This window comes from Notolabrus celidotus, chromosome 9 (assembly GCF_009762535.1).
Source record: "Notolabrus celidotus isolate fNotCel1 chromosome 9, fNotCel1.pri, whole genome shotgun sequence".
NCBI classification, from domain to species: domain Eukaryota; kingdom Metazoa; phylum Chordata; class Actinopteri; order Labriformes; family Labridae; genus Notolabrus; species Notolabrus celidotus.
In genome coordinates, this window is record NC_048280.1 from 37,813,692 (window position 1) to 37,831,466 (window position 17,775).

Here is a 17,775-nt window from a genome sequence, read left to right on the forward strand (position 1 = left end):
TAATGCACGATGAGAGTAGTTGCAGGTTGTCAGGTAGACGTAAATAATGGTTTCATTCAGTCCTGATGAAATGATTTTCAGACTGAGTGGAGGTCTGTACAGCCTGAGATATGGGACTTTTTTCCCATTCATTTAATGTTCCATTATTTATGTTGATGAATTGCAGTTAGGCTGTCAAGAAAGAGACAGAGCAACAGGAAGTGTCTTGTAGAAAAGGATTAAAAGAACCTAGGTGTTTTTAATATTATATGTTTGTGTTTTAGTCCTGCATTGGTTGGATTTCCTGAGATGTTAGAAGAAGCTCACATAGTTTCTAAAAAACTCAAGTGGTCACACCTGTTTTAAAGGTGACATATCATGCAAAATTGACTTTTTAATGAAAAATGAAAATGAAAAGAATCCATTCTGCCCCTGTTCTGATTTCTCCACCTTTCTGTAAATGTGTCTGAAACGAGCCGTTTCAGTTTTCAGTGTTTTTCATACGTCACAACAATATCCGGTCTGTAACAGGGAGTCAGAGCTCAGAGCTTGTTCAGCCCATAGACTGTATAAAATACAACTCAACCCCTCCTCCGTTTTTCATTCCCTGCACACATGTGTGCTAACAAGGAGCTTAAGGCTGATTTATACTTCTGCGTCGCCCTACGCAGCAGGGGCTGACGCGGACATGAGCCCCTCATACTTCTGCGTCGGTGTGTCTGTGTCGCGCAGCAATTCTCCGCCGAAACGCCTGAGGGCAGTGCGGTCTCTCTGATAGCCGGTCGCCTGCTTCCGGTCCCGCTACGATCTCTGTTTACTTTTCCACATCGATTCAGAGCGTGTTCTGTTAATCTACAGCTGATACATGTTGCTGTTTATCATACAGACATGATTACATGAAGAATAGAGAGGAGGAGATGAAATACACGGCCGATGTGTGGCCGATGTCCGGGACCCCGGAAGTGCTGTGAATGCGGGAAAGACAAAGCCGTCGAGCGGACCAATCACAGAGCTTGCGGTCCGCGTCGGCTCTACGCGTAGTTACATTTTGGAGGAGGTGCACGTCAGCTACGTGCGTAGGCCTCTGCGTAGGTACGGGAGCTACGCGGACCTATGGCGTAGGTTACGCCGTCGATTCGACGCAGAAGTATAAATCAGCCTTTAGGAGGGAGGCATGCTAGTTGTAGGCTGTCTTTATAAACACAAAGGTTGGTTTTACGCCACACGTCTGCAGATTTGAAGATCTAGTGGATGATTTTTATTTATCATGGAAAAGTGCTAGTGCTAGTTAGCATAGCCACATAGCTACATGTTAGTAGCTGTGTACCAAGACACACGTCTACATACTGATAAATAAAACAACAAGAAACACTAAATCTGTGACCAATGGTTCAGAAAGGTCCTGCTGCAGGTGCCTCTCCGTCAGGATCAGATTCTGGATCAGATTCAGAGGGTTAAAGTAACGCGGGTCTGTGAGCAGCCGTGTATATTCAGCCAACATGTAAACATTAGATCAACGTGCTGGAGAGCCGAGGCCACACCCACTTCCTGAGGGGGCGTGGTCAGAGAGAAAACAGAGTGTTCTGAGGAGGACTGAAGAAGAGGGTTTTTCAGGCAGACCAAAATCTGATTTCAAAGTGTTTTTTTGAGCATAAACTTTAAAGACATGTTTTGGGGACCTCTTAGACCAATATATATTGATGAAAAAGAGCGTAATATGTCACCTTTAACAAACTCTCCAACTTGTTTCGTATGGGGCGCCGTTTTTAAAGTTGAGCACACTGAAAATAACAGCTACAATTTTCCACATTTAGCTCCAAAACGTCATAAAAATATAGAGTGAATTTATAAAAGTCACTTTTTATCACATTTACAAGAATATTTATTAAAATCACTGTTAAATCCAAATGCTAAATATAAATGTTAAATGTTTAATCTAAATGTTAAATCTAAATGATAAATGTTAAATGTTAAATCTAAATGTTAAATCTAAATGTTAAATGTTAAATCTAAATGTTAAATCTAAATGTTAAATGTTTAATCTAAACATAAAATATAAATGTTAAATGTCAAATCTAACTGTAACATATAAATTTAAATGTTAAATCTAAATTCTGAATATAAATGTGAAATGTTTAATCTAAATGTTAAATATAAATGTAAATTTTATAAACGAATTTAAATGTTAAATCTGTTTGTTAAATATAAATTTAAATGGTATATCTAAATGCTAAATATGAATGTAAAATGTTTCATCTAAACGTTAAATGTTAAGTCTAAATGTTATATATAAATATGACTGTTACATTTTAGATGTAAATGTTAAATATAAATTTAAATGTCAAATTTAATTGTTAAATATAAATTTAAATGTTAAATATAAATGCTCAATATAAATGTTAAATGTTTAATCTAAATGTTAAATGCTAAATCCAAATGTTAAATATAAATGTTAAATGTTTAATCTAAATGTTAAATACAAATAGAAATGTTAAATCTAAATGTTATACATAAATATATATGTTAAATATAATGTTATATATATACATAGAAATGTTAAATGTTAAATCAAAGTGTTAAATATAAATATAAATGTTAAATATAAATGTTGATTGTTAAATCCAAACGTTACATTTTTATTTTTTTTATTTATTATTAACCTTTATTTAACAAGATGAGCTAAATGTGGAGAATTGTTTTTCGGTGTGCACAACTTTACAAGCTGTCAGGATGGTAACCCTGGAATGGCAGAAACTTTCCTGCACTCTATCCTGAATACCAAGGAGACCGCTTTGAGGTCTGGGCTGAGACCAAGATTCTGTGTTGATGTTTCAGCCAAAATCTGAGACCTCTAAGCAAACAAAACTGACATGACAGTCATTGTTACCCGTTCTTTCATTAGCCCTTTCATACCAGCAGTTAAAGGTGCAGTGTTTATGCCCCTTTAATACCTTTAATATGCATGTCTCAGGACCAATGCTGTGCTGGCATCAGATGGAGTAACAGAGGCATTACAGGGCCCTGTGTGTTTGTGTGTGTGTGTGTTTGTGTGTGTGTGTGTGTGTGTGTGTGTGTGTGTGTGTGTGTGTGTGTGTGTGTGTGTGTGTGTGTGTGTGTGTGTGTGTGTGTGTGTGTGCATGTGTGCATGTGTGTGTGTGTATGTGAAGGCCCCGCTGTGATGGGAAATCCCTCACTAGGAGAGGGGTTCTCAAAGTGTGGGTCGGGACCCCCTGGGGGGTCGCAAGACACTAATGGGGGGTCGTGAGATGTGTTCCAGAATGTTTTTTTTTTAAGTATCTAAAATGAGTACATTTTACCCATTATATTAAATAATATCAACAAAAATAGTAGCTCGGCTTGAAATAAAACCTTGAAAATATAAAGTATAGAGTTTTCTGCCTTTCTTTTCTCCAGATGACTCCTAAGTTTAGGGTTAGTGAACAGTGAATTATCAAAAGCATCAGTAGCAGCAGGTTCATTCATAAAGAAGCAGGAAACACAGACACATGCTCATATAGGTAGGATCATTTTCTGCAGACCAGATAAATGAAGACACATTAAATCACTTTGAGGGACAGTGGGGGTCACGAGTCTTTGGCACCTATATTTTGGGGTTCGAGGGCTGAAATGTTTGGGAACCCCTGGACTAGGACACTGATAGTACTGGATAGCTGGATCAATATGAAAGGTGTGATTGCTGCAGACTTCCAAAAATGAAAAGTGTTGTTGCACTTTGTTTAATGTGGTTTGCAAAACACAACAATACACAGAAATATTACAAGTCTTTTGCCGATGTAGGGTTACCATCTAAAGACCATCTATAAAACAATGTGCAGACTGTTCTGCTCTAGAGGAAGTCTTCAGATTGAATGTACTACTCCTCAAAATGCATTAAAAGAACGTGCATATAATGATTACATCAACCTCAGATGATGTTAAAAGAAGAAACTCAAAACTCTCTGCTAACAGCTAGGCTTTACTTGATGATGTCTGATCCATCTGTCAGGTGGTCCTGCATTAGTGGATTGAAACTGTTGGTATTGGATGTGAAACAGGACTGTGTGAACATGGTGACTCTGTGTGTCTCTGCCAGGTGGATCATTAAGCACTGAAAGTGAACAGACTTTTCCAGGCCTCCTCAACAACCAGGTGACCCACAGGTAAAACAGCCTCCCTGTGCAAGGACACCATCTGAAGCCAGGCCACCCTTCCCTTCGTCGTCTCCCTCCTCAACATCAAACATCCAGAAGCTATCTGTCATCCTCCGACCTCTCACTCCCACCAGAGGAAAATAATTGGCTTGCACTTCCTGTCCGATACAGGCAGCTACGGCCAGACAACTTGTTCTAGGTCCTGCCTCGGATCAAGAGAACAGCAATGGCCTCTGTGTTCCCTGTTCCTCTTCTCCTTTGAATGATTGACGGCAGAGTTAGCACTGAGAGTGGGTAACCCCTTTGACAGGACGCTGCTGTTTTGAAGCCTGCCCCACAGAGTTTGGGAGAGAGTGTCAGGACATGAACCACCATGACATCATGACCACCTGTCTCATCCCTTTATGACAGCTCCATCGTACATTTGACTTTAACCCTCCTATTATCCTCAAATATTACTAACACAATTTATCCCTGGGGTCAATCTGACCCCAGGGATATTTGCCTCCAGAAAATGATTTACATAAAATAGTTGACCAAGTTTTTGTGTCAGGCACTGTGTTTATTTGTTGGGAAAAAAAATAACCCCCTTATAATGACACCTATCAGTGAGTTGACGCCACCATCTGGCCAAATTTTTAAACTAGAATGAATGCATCCTGAAAAGTTTTCACACAAATCTTCTCCAATTTACTGACAACACTAATGACCACAAGAGAATGAACCTTCTTGGTTTTGGTGATGATATGACCTTTCCTGTAGTGCCACCGTCAGGTCAAACTTTTAAATTAGAATGAACGCATCCTGAAAAGTTTTCACACAAATCTTCTCCAATTTACTGACAACACTAATGAACACAAGAGGATGAACCTTCTTGGTTTTGGTGATGATATGACCTTTCCTGTTGTGCCACCATCAGGTCAAACTTTCAGTTAGGTCACACACACTCAGACTGACAGGTTTTACACAGCTAAAACAGCTTGGGGTCAAATTGACCCCAGTGGAACACCAATGCGTGCAATGTGTTCAGCACATTGAAAAAATATCATCATCATGATAATTTTTTGCTTCATCAGTTGTCCTCATGGAGTTAGGAAAAGTCATGAAATATGAAGCAAAACCAAATAAGTCAACTATTATTTTTTGAATGGGGTCAAATTGACCCCAGGAATAATACGAGGGTTAATGAAGCTTCTTCATTTTCAGTTTGATATGTCCAGAAAGAAGTGAGATAGATAGATAGATAGATAGATAGATAGATAGATAGATGGATAGATAGATAGATAGATAGATAGATAGATAGATAGATAGATAGATAGATAGATAGATAGATAGATAGATAGATAGATAGATAGATAGATAGATAGATAGATAGATAGATAGATGCTGCCTGACCTTAATGTGTTTGTGTGTTTGCTCTCAGTGTCTGTTCTGCTGTTGGCTCAGTATTTCTTCTGTTGTAACATTTTTTATAAAAAGAATGTTTAAATATATTGAAACTATAATTATAAATGTTGGTGGCCTCAGTGGGTTGGCTCAGCGCCTTCATTGGTAGGAAGCTGTGAGTTGAGTCCTGCCTCCTGGCTTGTTCCTTTCACAGTCTGGATGATGTCCGTCAGTCTGTCCATGTGTCTCCTGGTACTGGGGCGTCCTCCATCAGTCAAAGACGTGCTTGATGCATTCATTAGTTTGTCAAGTTGTCTCTGACCATCAGTGGTCATCATCAGCCATGTGATTGAACAGCAAACTGTTGAAGGTGTGCCCAGCAAACTCTCACCCAATGACCTAGCTGTAGACCTGTACCCCTCCCCCTCTCCACTGACTGCAGGATGAGCAGCAGAGATAATAAATGGGTTAAACATCACGTCTGATGTCTGTTCCAATCACTGCTTCATTTGGTTCCTGGGAATAAGAAGAGCTCCTCGAGGTGCAGATACCAGTCTGTCAGAGCGGAGAGCACACAATGAGAAGCACTAAACGGAGTGGATATGATGCCTTCTGGTCTGACAGTTTCACATGATAACACATGAAAAACTGACTGTTAGCTGCCTTCTTTTTTTACATGTTTAAAATGTATAACAATGTGTATTAAATCCTGTTTTATTATAATGTTTATAATGGTGCTATCACACTCTCCTCTGTTTTCTGAGGGCAGAGTACATGTTGAACATCTACCCTTTGTATAGTAACAGTATACTTGAACTGAATGTGACTCATAATGTACTTTGTGTGTTAAGTTTGCATAAAGGTCTGAGTTAAGGAGCAACAATCCCTCTGTGTGTGTTTCTGTTCTGGTGTTTTGAATGATAGACCTCGAGATCGGCGGCTAACGGGCAGTATTTGAAGGTTTGTATGACACCAGGTGTAGGGCCATCTACACAGTCCATTCACAACATGCTGCTTTGTTCTCATGTAGTAAGTACAATCAAGTTAAAGTGGCACTGAGGTTTTGGTTTGTTGAAGGCCTACTTGTGGATTTTAGCAGAACTATCATTCTTGATGGGATTTCTCATTTGATCAATCAATCAATCTTTATTTGTATAGCGCCAAATCACAACAAACGTTATCTCAAGACTCTTTTACAAACAGAGCAGGTCTAGACCACTCTATGTCAAATTATGAACAGAGACCCAACACCAAGGCAGGATAAGACTCAGTCTGACCCCACCTTAATCCACCATGAGCATTGCACCTCACAGTATTTAGCTAGTTACAGCGGAGAGGAAAAACTTTCTTTAACAGGCAGAAACCTCGAGCAGAACCAGACTCATGTTAGACAGACATCTGCCTCGACTGAGTTGGGTCTGGAAAGAGGGATAGAGGAGAATAAGAGAGAGAGGGAGCGGTGATAGTGATGAGACGAGTAGTAGAAGCTGTTGCCGCTGGAGTCCAGCACGTCCATATCAGCTGGAGTACAGATCGTCCGCAGCAGGAGGACGTCTACAGCAGCTCAGAGGACATGTAAAATAGGCGTGGGGGTCCACCAAGGAGTGTTTTTTGTGCAAAATAAATGTTTGCAATGAATTCAGAATCCCAAATAACCCCTAGTTTGACCCTCACAAGCTGCTGAAGGCAGAATTTAACATTTTCAGTTTTTCCACCAATAAGGTTCCAGGTACCCAAACTTTAAACAGCTTTCATGGATTTTTCTACAGGAGTTGAGATTTAATCATTTAACATGTGTTATTAGAGACCTTTATGAACACATTGGTGAAGACATTTTCTAGTTAGGAATTTATTCCCAGATTGGCCAAATATGGGATCATTTTCCCTGACTGACCTTTATCGTGAGACTAAAGCCTGATTTATACTTCTGCATCAACCCTACGCAGCAGTGGTCGACGTGAGCACTACATGTGCGTCGATGTGTCCGTGTCGCGCAGCAATACTCCACTGAAACGCCTGAGTGCAGTGTGGTCTCTCTGATAGCCGGTCCCCTGCTTCCGGCCCCGCTACCATCTCTGTTTGCTTTTCCACTTTTTCAGAGATTCAGAGCGTGTTCTGTTAATCTACAGCTGATACATGTTGCTGTTTATCATACAGACATGATTACATGAAGAACAGAGAGGAGGAGATGAAACACATGGCCGATGAGCGGGGATCCTGGAAGTGCTGTAAATGCAGGAAATACAATGTTGCAGAGCGGACCAATCACAGGGGAAATGCTCCTTATGTTCAATTCCAGCTCCTTCAGTCACATGCTGAAGTGTCCTTGAGCAAGGCACTGAAGCCCAAACTGCTCCCTCTGTAGCTCAGCGGTGTGTGAATGTGTATGAATGAGATTAACACTGATGGTCCCTTACTATAGCAGCCTCTACCATCAGAGAGTGAATGTGCTGTGAATGGGTGAAGGTGACAAGTTAATGAGCTTTGAGTGCTCAGAAAGAAAAGAGATAAAGAAGTCTTAGTCCATTTACCATTTACAAAGTCAACTTGCTTGCCCCAGTTGTCTTTCTCTTCCCTGCTCAGTGATAAGACTGAAGGTGTGAAACACTTCTATTCACTCTGTTTGCACTCCATTGTTGTGTTAACAGACAGAATAACAGGAAAACAAAAACACAGCACTTAATAAATGAGTCTCCAACACAAAGACACCTCAATTAAATCTTAACTGTTATTTGCTGAGTGAAACAGTTAGAACAAATCAAAGTGGGAGAGAAGAAATGTAAATTACTTTAATCCTTGATCAAAAAGAACAAGATCAACATAATATGTGATAAATGTTAAAGCCTTAGATTTCTTTTTGTCTACACAATCTTTTCAGACAGATTTATGAGCCAAGGGCAAGTATTAACAGTTTATGCATCAATGGTTGCTAAAGAAAACTCTTCAAATTCAAGAGATAGTGTGTCTCTTCTGACCTACAAAGCCCTTAATGATCAGACACCTTCATATCTTAAAGAGCTCATAGTGCCCTATTACCCCTCTAGACCACTACGCTCCCAACATGCAGGCCTGCTGGTCGTACCTACAGTCTCTAAAAGTAGTATGGGAGGTAGTACCTTCAGTTATCAGGCCCCTCTCCTTTGGAATCATCTACCAGTCAGGGTCCGGGAGGCAGACACCCTCTCTACTTTTAAGAGTAGGCTTCAAACTTTCCTTTTTGATAAAGCTTATAGTTAGAGCTGGATCAGGCTTGGACCAGTTCTTAGTTATGCTGCTGTAGCAGGGGCGTCAAACTCATTTCAGTTCAGGGGACACATACAGCCCGAGTTGATCTGAAGTGGGCCGGACCAGTGAAATCAGAACATAATAACCTATAAATATTGAAAACTCAAAATTTTTCCCTTTGTTTTAGTGCAAAAAGGTACAAGTACATTCTGAAAATGTTCACATTTAATGAACTATCTTTGAACAAAGACAGCTGTTGTATTTTTCTCCATGATGAGTCTCATATTGGGGCCGAATATTTTACTCTTTAAGCCCTGAAACCTGCTGCGAACACACCAAGCACACAGGTTACCCATTCACCTGACACACAGTGTAATGTTTACTGCAAAAGTCCAGATAGATTATAATAATAAAGAAGGTAAAGTTGACTATTTTGGACTCCTCAGCTCCAGCGTGAACAGTTTGCTTGCTGGACGGTGTTGTATGAAGGGGTGTAGTGTTAGTGATCACGGAGCGCATCTGTAATGCATGCACATGTATGGAAAGCACACTTACAATATGTGGCTCTTTTCGAAGATTGTGGATCCACCGTTCCTACTGTGACAACTTTACATATATGTAAACTTTAGTGCTAATTGGATCATCTTATAGTGCTCTAAAAAGTCTTTATGAATCTCAACCGGCAAACAGCAATGCAAACAGCAAGTCATCTATTTTCTCACTTTGAGAAAAAAAGTCCCGGAGCACCGTTCAGGTGCACTCCGTCAGCTCTCTGATAGTATGCGACCCCCAGAGGACAGATTTGAAATAGTAATTACTTTTATTAAAAAATTGCAGTTAATGACATAGAGTGGTCTAGACCTGCTCTGTTTGTAAAAGAGTCTTGAGATAACGTTTGTTGTGATTTGGCGCTATACAAATAAAGATTGATTGATTGATTGATGTTCATTCAAAAGTAGCTCTATTTGTTTATTTCAATATCTCAAATACTAGTTACAAAACAATACTGTCAAAAAACAACACAGTCAAATATCTCAAGAGTCTAGGTCTTCATCTTCTCCAGACTCTAGCATGCTCTGCCTGTCCAACTTCTGCATGCTGAGACACTTCACACCATTCTTCTTGCAGCTGCATGGTTGCTGCAGTCCTCATCACAAATACAGCTTGTAAATTGGATGAGCTCATTTAAGAGTCCCAGGCTCTCGTCTTGGAACTGGCTCATAGCTGTGAACCCCTTCCATTCATCTGTTGTCTCTGGGGTCCTGCATCCAGTCCTGTTATTGGAGGTTGACATGGAGGCTTTGCAGCTACAACTAACAAGTGAAACCAGTTGGGGTTTACGAGACAGAGATATAAGATTACAAATACTGCTTATTCAGTGACAAGAATGGAGTCAGCATCTCTAGTGCTTCTGGCTCTCTCTGCACTATTGATAAAGAAACTGATGATCAGACAGAGGATGACGTTGAGGTAGACGTCAGACTTGAGGATCTATCAGTTACAACAGGGGATGAAAGTGAAACTCAGAGTGCTGATCAGGTGGTCACCATGGAGGCTAGGATATGAGCTCAATCTGCAGTCACTCAGTGTGTTGGAGACGATATGGACATGAACATTTCATTCTATGGGTTTGATTAAAGTCACCTCTCCAGTATGGATGTGTTTGAGTCTTGATTAATAAAATAATCTTGAAGGTCAATCCTGTGTTTCTTACCTTTGTATCATTTTGTAATTCACTTGGGTTGTTGTAGTTTTTTACTTTAAGTTAGCCTCAACCTAAAGATATATTTGAGTTTATAAACTTAAAACGTTAGATTTGGTTGAGATGACTTTGAGAATGTTGTTCAACAGAGAAATTGAATATGATAAAGATTATTGCTGATCAAACTCTGAGTATTGACTATGAAATTGATATTTTGACCATGTAATTCAAACTTCAATCTTCTTCTGCTACACCATAGGGGAAAATAAGATGTGGAGCTGACCACAGGAACCCTGTCTATGAGCTAACTCAGCTGTGGTATGGAAACATTCTGTTCCCCTTCACAAGGACTCATTGAATCATCCGACTGAATGTAAAAACTCTTCCCCCCTCTTTTCCAAATAGGAGAAAAAGATGAAGTCTCTTCTTTGTTTTACTTTAAAACAGATGACTCTTTATCTTGTGTGTTTATTTGAAACTGTTACCTTAGTAAAAGCATTTTTGTAATACATTATTTAAACTCACCTTTGTGTCTTTACTTCTTGATATTTGCAAACACTGGGCTCCCAGAGAAAAACTGTATTTCCTTATCACCTTATTTCTTATTTTCATAATTGGTATGAATATTTCATTTGATCCCTTTCTGCTGGCTCACTGCCTGAAACATTATCACAAACAACCACATCAGTTATTCTAACAAAAGGAAAAAACAGACAGGAATGTAGCTCCTACCGTCCTTACTGAACGTGGATAGCAAAATTCTTGTAAAAATGATCGCTCGTCACCTTGAACCAGTCCTCCCAACCATGACCTCACCAGACCAGAAGGGCTTTATAAAGAAGCTGCTAACCTCCTCCAATGTTAGACGTCTGTATGACATAATCTACGGTCCCTCTCCAACCGACAAATCAGAAGTGGTTATATCACTAGATGCAGAAAAGGCTTTCAATTGGGTGGAGTGGCATTATTTATTTCATACCCTCGAGAGATTCCGGGTCAGGTCTAACCTTTTATCATGGACCAAACTTTTAGACAGTTCCCAAATGGCAGCAGTAAGGACTAATAACAAAATATCATCCTCTTTTTCACTAACATGAGGGACGAGACAGGGGTGTCCACTTTCCCCCCTCCTTTTTGCAATTTCAATTGAGCCATTAGCAATAGCTCTACGCAGCATCAAATGTATTAAAGGTATCACAAGAGCAGGGCTGGAACATAAAGTCTTGCTATATGCAGATGATAGGTTGCTTTACCTTTCTTACATTTCCTCATCTCTTCCTGTCATTCTAAAACTCTTCAATTAATTTGGCAAAGTTTTAGGCTGTGACGTAAACAACCAAAAAAGTGAATTGATGCCCAAACCCTCTAACGCCAAGCGTATCATATTTGATTCATCAGTTTCTGGGACCTCTACATCATCAGTGTGATAAATTCTTTCAGTAAAAACCTGATGTATACAATCAGATACATGCAGTGCATGGAGAATCCACCAGGTGTGAGTAATTCATGCACCAGAAGGACGTCACTTGAGACATCCAACATGTCAGCTGTGGATCAGAGACCCACTCCAGGTTTTTCAGGGATATTTTTACCAAGTTTGAAAAAGTTTGGATGAAAAAAACTTTCAAATTTTTCCTGAAACTTCAAGAGGAATAGTTACTGGATTTATGCAATGTAAACTAATTAATATTTCATGACTTCATTTATAGTCAAACCATTTAAAATGTGTGTATCAAAGTTCAAGTATATAAGGACATTTATTTTCAAACCTGTCAATCATAATTTTATTACATTTCATATCTTATTCCATAAAGCAGCATACAGTCTTTTTATTATTTAGGATCATGTTTAAATGACATAATGAGGTATATTCAGAGGAGAAATTGAGATATTTACAACGTATATTGCATTTTTGTATAAGTAACCTGCTGTATCATGATGATTGATGACTGGTTAATGGTTGCCATGGCTCCCTAGTAAATAATTATCTTTTGTTCATTGATTTCCACTAAAAACTGAACAATTCAGAGAAGAAATATACAATAAATGAGTTTTTTTTTTGTTGTATAGAATATGTATGACGTTGTCGTGTAATATAAAAAAAAAGATTTCTAGTTTTGAAATTAGTTTGGGAAAAATTTGGAGGAAACTCAGTTTAATAGGCTAAGATGTTGTTTTTATATGTTTTAGTTTGTTTAAAAAAAAAAGAAACTTTGAGCAAAAAATTTGCACCAAAATGCCTGATGTATCAAATATGACACAAATTAAAACTCAGATATGAAAAGTGCTATTTAATTTCTTTTTTTAAATTATTTGTCAGAAGGTCTGATAAAACACTCCATTTTCAAAGAATTTGAATTTTCTGGCAATCATTTGATGGTTCAGGCTTTACAGGGTTAAATATGACGGAAAGAGATTCCCTGTTTGTACGTATATTACTGTTTAAAGTTTGGGTAACATAATGAAATATCTTGGTGTCTGGGTCCCACAAATTCAAAGATGTCTTTGCTGCAAACCTCCCGCCTTCCTGTCCTCTCTTAAGGTCATAAGGTCATTGATGGTTACCCTCATCTCTGGCAGGTAGAATTAATGCCAGAAAGATGAATCTATTGCCCAACCTTCATTATATGTTTTAGTGTATGGACAGAAAGCTCTCCTCTTTCATTTGGAATAAGAAAAAATCCTGTATACGTAAAACAGTACTACAGAGACCCCGTCAGTGAGGAAGACTTGGTTTGCCAAATTTGTCTACTATTAGGCCACAGATATTAAGATGATTTCCCATTGGATGGAAGGTGCTGAAGCAGCTGTAATTCTAGAGAAAGACTCCTGTACTAACACCTCCCTGTCTTTCCAAGACCACATTCAGAGCCTTTAACTAAATACACTTCTAACCCTGTTGTTGTTCACTCTTTAAAAATATGGAATCAGTTTAGACAGCACTTTGATATTTGTTCATTTGCTTTCTCGCCAACCTCCACAGATGCTTTGTTCATCGTCGGCCCAAACATGGGGTCTGCTCATTTAAAGACATGTTCTGGCCTGTTCTCCTCATTTGAGCAGATAGTCCTGAGGTTTGATATCCCAAGGTCTCACTTCTTCAGATACAGATTCTTAGCTTCATATCTTCTAATCTAACTCAATTCCTCTCACAGCCCCCAGACACACTCCTAGATTTGATTAATAATCTCAGATTATCCAGAAAGGGAAAGATATAGGTGACATATATTCTCTATTAATGGGAGAGAGTTTGAGGAAATAGAATCAAAATGTTCAGAATGAGGTCCAAATTTCAAAAACAAATGGGGAATTTCAAAGATAAAGTCAAAATATTGAGATGTGGCGGATCGGAAAAAATGTAAAAGTTATGTCAAGTTGTTGAGGATAGATTAAAAATGTTATGAACCAAGTTCAAACTTCACGAGTAAAGTCCAAATGTAAAGAACTGATGATGCCAAATCAAGACACGGTTTGTCTTTCCAAATGTCAAATTCTGAATGATGTCAATAAAGCCAAAATGTGCTCAAATTAAAAAAAAAAGAAAGCAATGTCCTTATTTCTGACCCGCTGCTCCTCAAGCTGTGTAGAGCAGTCCAACTAGTCAGTTGTAATAGGACGAAAAAAATTAATAAATGGGTACCCAAAAATAAAATTATAGAGCTCTATAAGAAAAAGTATTGTTTGTCCAAATACTCATGTGATCAAGGAGCGAAGGCAGATGATGCATACTAGCGAGGTTCAGTGTCTAAGGAGAAAGTCCATCCAGCCTCTGCTTAACTCCCGTCTCCTCCACCAGCTAGCTGGAAAACAGTACAGAAGCAGTGACTTGACAGCAGAAGGTGCTAGAGGATGGCAGCACGGTCTAATGCCTCTCCCTCTGCCCCACCAGGTAGTCAAGTGAAGCAGAGAAGGCCCCGCTCCGCACAATTCTACAAGGGCCGTACCTTGCAACCGTAAAGCTGTGCTACAGTCGTGACTCTTAAAGAGACACAACACTATTTGTACCAAAACACACAAATTCAGTATATAACAAGCGGCAACCTCCGGTCTCAAAACATGAAGCCCATGCAGAAGTGGTATAAACTGCAATACATCGAGAATCCACTCGAGGCTGACTGCAGAAAGGCCGGAAACCACATACACACACATTCAAAGAAGACGATCTTTACTGCAGAAATAAACATGTTTACAGCCTGGTTCAGAAAATGGTTGGCTCTAAGTAGCTCATTTCTCTATCTATAAATTCACACACTGTAAGGGTGAATTTACTTCTAACGCAACGGTTCAGAAGATATTAAGATTATGAGTTTTTGCCCAAATAAGGGCATGACTGACTTGACTCCCGGATGGGAACACAGCTGTTGGCTAGGAGGCTCAAACCCCGCCCCTTTACATCACACTCTGCCTAGTTGAGTTCCGCATTTCCAATATGGCTGCCGCCGTCCATTGGCTTCAAAACAGCTCTCAGGAACAGATGGGTGACGTCACGGATACTACGTCCATTATTTATACAGTCTATGGGATTTTTGACACTGAACAGCTCCAGGAAGGCACACAGCTCTGATCTCTACCTGTAGTTTTATCTTCAGATAAAGTAGCTTTACCTTAATGGAGCTTCAGATTGTTTGCAGCGATCACACATGGGGTTGATGTTGGGCACGAGTTGAGACAGTTTAACTTTGGTCCAGTGTAGTCTGTTGACAATTTGGAACTGCATAATAATATGCTTCACACATATCGAGGATGAACAGTGCCTCGCTAAAGTTTCACCCCCCTTGAGCTTTTACACATTTTGTCACGTTACAAGCACAAACGTACATTCATTTGATGTGGATTTTATGTCATAGGCCAACACAAAGTAGGGCAGACTTGTGAAGTGGAAGGAAAATGATACATGGAGTTAAAGATTTTATACAAATAAAAAACTGAAAAGTGTGGCACAAAATCGAATTTTGAACAACAACACATTAAGTTTTCTGTCTTTTGCCACACTGGTAGCCAGAAGGTAGATTTTGATTTGATAGAAAGACTGTAACCCTCCAACATTCACACAGTGGATTAGAGACATGTTACATTTGTGAAGTTGAAGATAAGGTATACTGTCAGGGGATTGGCTAACACATTTGTATTGACGTGGCATCCCTTTCTGAGTCATGTTGATGTTTCAGGCTCTGATCATTTTGTAGATGAGTAACCTTTTATGTCAGTAATGATTTGAATAATAATATTACTATTCTCTTTATCTTCATACAGTCATATTATATACCCATATTTATTTATCATATTTCTTAATCTGCATTTGGATAACCAAACCATAATCCCTCCATGTCAACCTGTCACTACTGAATCATTTTAACACTACCTGTAATTATTACCACTATTTATTCTTAATTGTACTTATGTCTGGGTTGCTGCAACAACCGAGTTTCCCCCCCGGGGATCAATAAAGTGAACTCTTATCTTATCATCTTATCTTAATAAAAGGACTCTGAAACACACTGGAAAGACTCTTAAGATGCCCCTTTGATTCATGCCACTGCTTCCCTCTGTGTGTTTCAATGCTTATTTATGCCTGAGATAATAGAGTATACTGTTTGAACCCCTAACAACTTATTTTACTTTATTTATTCAATGTAATTATTATACTTTATTTATTGTACTGCATATTATTCATCTTTTGATATTAAATTGTATTCCCTCTAAATGTTACCATGGGTTGGGGATCTCTATTAAGCAGTATCTCATCACTGTGAATAATTAATGTTGTATTAGAAAAATCATAAATAAACTTTTATATATATGTATTTGTATAATGTATAAACTTAAAGTATATATATATATGTATACTTTAAGTTTAAAGTTTAAATTTATCCTACCCCAGGTGTTGCACATCCCATGTCCCTGAGCAGCTCCTTCAGCAGCAGACTGAGATACTGCAGGTCCTTCATCCTGTCTGCACTCAGACTATTTAACACCAGCACTACAATGTCCTGTTAATTACTCGTTAATTATCTGTTATCATTGTTCTCTCTGACTTCCCGGGTCACTGTTTATGATTCACACCGACAAACTATTGTGTCCATCTCACATCTGAATGGACTGTTTCTCATACTGTGTATGTTTTTAATAACCTGGTGCAATTTTATCTGTGCATTAACTTACCTCACTATCTATTCAGAAGACAGAAGTCTACATAGTGTGTATATATCTGTTATATTTGCTATATTTTATTTTTACTTTATTTTATTTTATTCTATTTTATACTGTTTTATTTGATTCTATTTTACCTTTATCATTACTATTATTATTGTTTTTATATTTCTAACTATGTAGGTACATTGTTGTATTCCCCTATAGGCCCGTGTTGTAAGCTGCTGTAACAAAAGAATTTCCCCCAATGGGGGATCAATAAAGAGTATCATATCTTATGTCTTATATTATGTTGTGTCTTTTAAAGGTGACATATCATGCAAAATTGACTTTTTAATGGTTCTTTACCTGAAATATGTTTCCCTGGCATGTCTACAAACCCCCCGAGAATGAAAAAAATCCATTCTGCCCCTGTTTTGATTTCTCCACCTTTCTGTAAATGTGTGTGAAACGAGCCGTTTCAGACTTCTGTGTTTTTGTTACGTAACAACAATATCCGGTCTGTCACGGAGTCAGAGCCCGGAGCTTGTTCAGCCCATAGACTGTATAAAATAATACTGAATCCCTCCCCCGTTTTTCATTACCTGCACAAATGTGTGCTAACAAGGAGCTTAGGAGGGAGGCATGCTAGTTGTAGGCTGTCTTAATAAACACAGAGGTCGGTTTTACTCCCCACGTCTGCAGATTTGAAGATCTAGTGGATGATTTTTATTTGTCATGGATAAGTGCTAGCGCTAGTTAGCATAGCCACATAGCTACATGTTCGTAGCTGTGTACCAAGACACACGTCTACATACTGATAAATAAAACAACAAGAAACACTAAATCTGTGACGCGATCTGTGAGCAGCCGTGTATATTCAGCCAACATGTAAACATTAGATCAACGTGCTGGAGAGCCGAGACACATCCACTTCCTGAGGGGGCGTGGTCAGAGGGAAAACAGAGTGTTCTGAGGAGGACTGAAGAAGAGGGCTTTTCAGGCTTACTTTAAAGACATGTTTTGGGGACCTCTTAGACCAATATATATTGATGAAAAAAGCGTGATATGTCACCATCCGTACATCCCTCACCTTGAGTTTTTACTTGCATCTCAGTCCCTCCCAACAGATCTATGGGCAGATGCAGGAAATGAAGACGGGGAAGGAGAAACAAGGAAATATATTTTTTACAAACATGAGCC

The 17,775-nt window shown here is 38.9% G+C and overlaps 1 protein-coding gene across 1 annotated transcript in view; it reads left to right on the plus strand.

The window, feature by feature from the left end:
* loxl2b (lysyl oxidase-like 2b) overlaps positions 1-6,399 on the plus strand; it is a 76,857-nt gene extending 70,458 nt beyond the window's left edge. The window contains exon 14 of the mRNA XM_034692810.1: positions 4,073-6,399. Coding sequence (XP_034548701.1) covers positions 4,073-4,143 — 71 coding nt within the window. The 3' untranslated portion in view covers positions 4,144-6,399. The remainder of the gene's footprint in view (positions 1-4,072) is intronic.
* The last annotated feature ends 11,376 nt before the right edge of the window (positions 6,400-17,775 follow it).